Source organism: Ursus americanus, chromosome 24, assembly GCF_024610735.1.
Source record: "Ursus americanus isolate L20-20 chromosome 24, mUrsAme1.1.p, whole genome shotgun sequence".
NCBI lineage: Eukaryota > Metazoa > Chordata > Mammalia > Carnivora > Ursidae > Ursus > Ursus americanus.
This window is the reverse complement of record NC_142150.1, coordinates 20,058,826-20,065,360: the sequence shown is the minus strand read 5'-3', so window position 1 is coordinate 20,065,360 and position 6,535 is coordinate 20,058,826. Positions and strand designations below refer to the sequence as shown.

The window sequence follows — 6,535 nt, the reverse complement described above, 5'->3', positions numbered from 1 at the left end:
CTCGATCTCACCACCCTGAGATCATGACCTGAGCTGAAATCAAGATTTGGATGCTTAACTGAGCCACCCAGATGCCCCTTGAAGTCTCATGTTTTGCATCTTAAAAATACTTGTGAATTCTCTACTCTTCATTCATCCATATTAAACAAGTATTTACCTCAAAAAATATTGAAGGAAATGATATTCAAGGAAAATAGGCTGTGGTTATCTTGTGGGTGCAGGACTTCTGACACACCGCCTCAGGCCTCAGTTTAAGAAGAACCAGTGGAGGGGCGCCGGTTAAGCATCTGACTCTTGATTTTGGTTCAGGTCATGATCTCCCGGTCATGAGATCAAGCTCCACACTGGGCTCCATGCTCAGCAGGGAGTCTGCTGGACATTCTCTCTCTTCCTCTGCCCCTCCCCCTGCTCCCACACACGTTCTCCCCTCAAATAATCGTTAAAAACAAGCGAACAGAAGAACTGGTGAAAAGCAGAGGAGTTGTGATGAGACAGCCGAGTTCATAGATGAGATTCACCACTGAGCGGTGGGACTCTGGACAACTTCCCTAGATCTTTCGAACCTATTTCTTCACTTATCTCAGAGGTGGTTTTGAGAATTAAATGAGATGATGGATGTAAGTCAGGTGCTAAGTGTTACTAGCCTTTTCCTTCCCTCCCCTGTAAGAAGTCCTAGGGTGGAAAAAAAGCCAACAAGCTGTTTGCTGCAATATATATATTTTAATTCAAAGTGAATCGACAGTAATACACCATAAATTCTTATTTTGACACTCACCAAAATAGTCACCTGGAAAACCCGCTTTTTGTGACAAAGTACAGAAGGCTTGGTCACATTTAAATCACTGAGAACTAGAGAGAAATACTAGCGCAAACCGTAATAGACATTACATCCATAAAAATTTTCCCAGTCCTTATTGTAATATTGCACAGTGCAATTGCTACATGGCAAACTAGTGTAGCATAGAAGTAAAAGCAAAAACAAACCAAAGAAAGAAAGCCACAAGTCTAAAATTGTTAAACAGTTAACAGTTCAAACTCAGTAATCAAATCTATTATCATTGGGTTCATTAAAACAAATCTTCCTACACCTTGCAGTGTATGATTTAACTTTTACTTAAAACAAACCAAGATTAAAATTAGTAGTAGAGATTTGAAAAAGTGAAAATGCTTTGCTATTACAGTAACATATTTAAACACCCTGAAGGAAAAGGAAAAGTAAAAATCAGGGTATTTGGTTAAAAAAAAAAAATTGCAAATTAAAATAGTATGCAAATATGCAACTTGGAAGTCATGCAGTGTTTTATTTAAGAAAGCAGTAAAACCAAAGAAAACTGGTAAAATGGTTTTAAAGAGGGTATAAATCCAAATTCTTTTGTCAATAGGCCAAATTCAGAAGTTAGCAGGATTCTGATACTTTTAATTTTTAAACACATTAAAAAGCCCATGATTAGAATCGGTTAAGAGCAGTGTACTCGACTAGGGTACGCCTTTATCAAACTTTACTATTACGAAAACATTTACCGTCCACTTAACAAGACCATCTGAGTCTTGGAACTGAAATACAGAAAATACGACATTTCAGGGTAGTCAATATGGCCCTGAACGAAAATAAAACTGCGCCAGTTCTGTACCTGTGGTACAAACAGAAATCGATCCTTTGCACTTGGTGTTTCTGAAACATCCGCTGCCAGCACTGATTCTTTTCCAAGAGGCGAGCAGACACCGGGGTTCTGCCGGACCGTATAAATAAAATTCGTAAGCTGTGGAGGACAGCAAGTTTACTTAAATAGTGACTCCATAAATTTGCCATCTGTAAATAATCTTTTAAATTAATCTTAGGCTACTCCTTTTTTCTGTGTAATATATATATGTATATATATATTTCTATTTATATAAAATGCATAGAATTGATTACTAAAAACACTGAAACTTGTGGGGAAAATTAAGTCCTTCATTTTCAGTGTGACTAAAAATGTACTGCTGGTTTTTTATTTTATGATCTAATACTGTAATTTTAAAATCAATTTCAGGCACATTTATTTCATTGATGATTATTAAATAAAACACTGCTTGTGTTAATGGAGTAAAGAAAAGTTTATCCATTATTAGCTTATTGTCAACGCTGTATTAGAGCTGTACTAGTGGTATACAATTCATTTATCAAAGAAATGCTGTAAATCCAAAACATTTGGAGAGTTTTACACTCAAATGCTTTGTACTGCTTATTCCAGTAAATGCTGTAAGATTATATTCCAGATTTTTAAGGAAAAAAAGTTAAGTCAAGCCTGCAAGATACAGCTTTCTCAAGTGTCTACAATGCCAGTATGAAAATAAAAAATTAAGTTACATTGATACATCCAAGTTTTTTATATGCAGTGATGAGCACAAACATTAATAGAGATAAAATACTGATGCAAATAACACACCCCAAAATAACATATGCAATTATTTTCCATCATTTACAATACAGTAGTTACAATGACACTCCAAACAGAAAAGCAAAGTAAAAAATCAAAACCCCAACTTCTATTTCATGTAATTAGACTTATACAGAAATTAGAAGGCTAAATAACAACTAGTTAATCACCTAATTTCACAGCTATCTGAAGTGGCAATCGTTATATAGCAGCTTATCTATGATACATTCAAGATAAATGATACAATTTATTACTTGTCCATAAGCTAAAACACAGCCTGTTTAATACCTTTCCTTAAATTCCACCTCTACACTACAATATACTTGAGGTCTATGCAAAAAAGTAGCTACCTTTTATATAGGAAATGGATGATTAAGTCTTTGGTGCTGTAAAAGCAACTTCATTTAAACATAACCACCACCGCCACCAAAAAAAGAAAAAAAGAAAGAAAGAAAGAAAATTAGAAGGAAAAAAACCCAAGACACACTTCCTAGGAAAGAAAAAGCATGTAATTTCTGTCCCTGACGGAATGTATTAAATAAGCAAACACCACCAACAAGCAAAACAAGTACTACAATGTAAAAATACTTAAAAAAAAAAAAAAAACAAAAACCCCTCTCACATGCATAAATGAAAAATTGCACACAAAGAACTCACATCTTTTCAAGCTTCAATAGTAAATATTCCGCTACTATTTATTAAATACTGCATGGTTTGCCCAAGCTAAGATGAAACCACATCATGAATCAATGAGCATTTTGCATTTTCTTTCATTATCTACTCAAAGTCATGCCTACTGCACCTCTAAACATTTTATTAAATCCAATTATACAGCAAACACTCCCAAAATAAACTTAGATTGTATTGCAGTTTCACTTAACAGTATATAAAATGCTGTGTTGTGACAGATATCAACTATCCATTAGATACTGAATCAATTTTTCTTAAGCACTACGAACTGCTTGCTTTTCTTGAAGCTAGATCATTCGGAAAAATCAGACAGCAGAATTCAGCTATAGCAAACATGCTGCCCTCTTAGTAAGGAAAAAACAGCTACAACCTGAAATCATACCACACAAAACCAAAAATGAACATTACTCTATCAAAAGAAAACTAAAGAATAGATCTGAATTTTAAGTGCTGCAGTCCTCAACATTTATATATAGGTAATAACATTAACAACCTCAAATATTTAAGGCACTATGTGTGGGAACGGTTTACAATGCAGCTGAGATTATTAGAACAACATTTAAGAGCAAAGTCTAGGCAACATTTTGCCCATGCAAAGACACATGCAAATGTAAAGAACAATAGCTCAATTTCTTAGGTAAGTGACCCAACATTTATACACTAAGACACAGATAATACAATTCACTCGTATGCTGTAATTCTGACATATGTGCATCTGTTGCTCTAAGTCTGTACACAGAATGGCTTCCCAAATGTGGATGTGTCTTGCACTAGTTAGAAGGCAATTTTATAAAAAATAGCAGGAGCAAAACTGGACTTCTGCTCCCATAAGTCACCTGTCTAGAGTTACTACATAAGAAGATAACATGACCAAAGACAAGTTATACCAAATGTGCAAAACACATTAAAAGTGAGTTTTTTTTTTTAAAGCTCAAAGTTGTTTAAATTGCACCCAAGTCTACATGATTCAAAAATAATTTTCTTGTGCCATGGCTAATATTTATTAAATACCATGTTTTTATTTTTAATCAAATGTTTATATCATTGAGCTTCCTCAATATACTCTTTTTGAGTTTTCACATATATGGATACTGGCTGAGTTTTGTTGGACTCAATGGAAATCCAGTATATGCAGGTGATGCTGCAATGTAAGAATGTGGTGGGAAGATTGGTTTGTACGGAGTCTGATGAATGGTTGGGGATGGTAACAGACGGGGATTTATGCCCACTGGGACTTGGTGAACTATGCCACCGGGATGAGAGATATTGTAAGTTGGATGCTGTAACATAGGTCTTGAGGTACATGGAGAGGCTAAGAGGTGGGCCACTGGTGCAGCACTACTGAGGGTAGCTGATGATGGGTATGGAAGTAGAGTAGGCTGTCCTCCAAGATGCGCATTTCCGGCCAGATGGGCATGCACGGCTGTGTGATTGGGACTTCCATGAGAAAGAGTGAATGGATTACTGGTAACACTAGTAGGTATATAAGCTTGCTGTCTTCGATGTCCGAAGTTTCCATTCCACTCCTGATGCCCAGATCCAAAGTGCTGAGCCTATCCAAACACATAAATGAAGAAAGACTGAATGCATATTTTATAAGTTAAAAAAAAAAAGGAAGACAGGGAAATGACAACACACTCTGGGACTGATCATCCACAGAGGACCTCTCCGATCTCCACTTCTACTCAACACACAGAATTCTGAGTAAAATATCAATTGTACGCATATTAACAGTAAATGTGTTGATATTTATTACTATGTATTATAATAATATTAACATTGCCACTACCACTGCTACTAGTATCACTATTCCCCCATCACTACTAATCACTACCATTTGTGGAGCATTTATTTTATGGAAAGCTAACGCCGTACATATGTGACATTATTTAATTCCAAAACAACCCTACAACATAGCTCTTATTCCCATTAACTATGGTCCAGATCTGTTGAAGAGATCTGGCCGAGGTAATATACATAGTACTTGGCAAAGGCAGGATTTGAACACAGGTCTGACTCCAATACCTGTGATCTTTTCTCTCCCAAACTGAAATACAACTGCTGAGCACAGTACTGACCAGATGGAAAGTACTCAGTAAGGTGTGACTATTACCACAACTGACACAACAAACGCAGCCACCAATCCATTAGTGTGCATTCTGAGTGGAAGAGTCTTAGACAACAGACACACTAGAAAATTATCTGAGAGAATCTAAAAGCTTAATCTTTCTGACAAACTCAGGTTCTGCTTCATTATCCTCTTACAAGGCGGATTTCTCCTTAGTCACATGGGATGATGAAAAGGGATACATTTTTCAAGACTGTGTACAGCATTAGAATCTTTCTTCCTCCAAATGAAACACTGCTGATATTGAATCCCAAAGACTCTTGTGACTTCACAAACATACCTGACTGAAATTCAAATGCTGCTGCTGGAATGCTGATGTCAGTTTCTGCTGACGATGACCCACCGTGGAAGGCTGGTTTAATCTCCCAGGAGCGGATCGGCCTTTTATTAATGGCTGGCATATAGAATCTGGTAACAAACAAAAGAGTAGACAGCTGACGCTTTTCCCTTCCCATATAAAAGTTAGAAAGGTCTTAGATATTTTACACAGTACTGATCTGACAACCTTAAAATTAAAGAGAAAAGACATCTCATGGTTTCCAGCACCAAATGACATTTGGAAAGATTTCCCTTCTAGGATAGGTTTGGCAGGATCAAGCTGGAATTTCAGAGATGACTTCTGGCAATGTTGTTCTCTAAGGTTCCCAAATTAAGACTTTTTGAAGGGCTAACAGGGAACTAAGGCAGACTCAGTTTACCTGTGTTTGCCATATGCTCGTCGGCATTTAATCCATTCTCCAGTCCCACTGGTGGCACCACGACAGTACAAACAGCTGGTTTGGTTTCCGTGCTGGCAGAGGTCACTAGTTCTGGGTTTTGATGAGCGTCCTCCACAAAGCTGCTCTCTGCAAAGGGACTGTCGTGTCCCGAAGAGTCTGATGTTGGAGAGCCATCCACGGTATCACAACCACTTTCCTGCTCTTCATCTGACATACTACAAGAAAGAATTTTTATGAAGAGTATGTTTTTCAACATTACATCCAAAGTTAAGTACTATCCAGGCTCCAGTACATTAATGAGAATCTTATTGTTATTTCACATCTAATTATAACTTCTTCTTATCCAATAACATTTTTTTCATAGACTTTCTAGACTCTCACATTAATTCTCTATGCAGACTGTTAACCCTAATTCTATCCCGTTTAGGTACATCATTTTGGCACTTTATTTTCTCTCCTTTCCCTTCCCACTTGATTCTTAGTAGCGGTTCACAAAATTCCACTTTATAAACTCCAAAAAATCTCATCAAGACACTACAAAAGATCCACTATTCTGGATAATTTAAATGAAATGTACAAAC

At 36.6% G+C, this 6,535-nt stretch overlaps 1 protein-coding gene across 5 annotated transcripts in view; it reads right to left on the bottom strand.

Annotated features, from left to right (window-relative positions):
* Nucleotides 1-700: 700 nt before the first annotated feature.
* Nucleotides 701-6,535, bottom strand: part of HIPK3 (homeodomain interacting protein kinase 3) — an 87,015-nt gene continuing 81,180 nt past the window's right edge. For all 5 annotated transcript variants that reach the window (XM_045808530.2, XM_045808533.2, XM_045808534.2 and 2 more), the window contains 3 exons: nt 5,934-6,169; nt 5,516-5,643; nt 701-4,660 (listed from right to left, as the gene is read on the bottom strand). In XM_045808530.2, the coding sequence (XP_045664486.1) occupies nt 4,184-4,660; nt 5,516-5,643; nt 5,934-6,169 (841 nt within the window). In that variant the 3' untranslated portion in view covers nt 701-4,183. The remainder of the gene's footprint in view (nt 4,661-5,515; nt 5,644-5,933; nt 6,170-6,535) is intronic.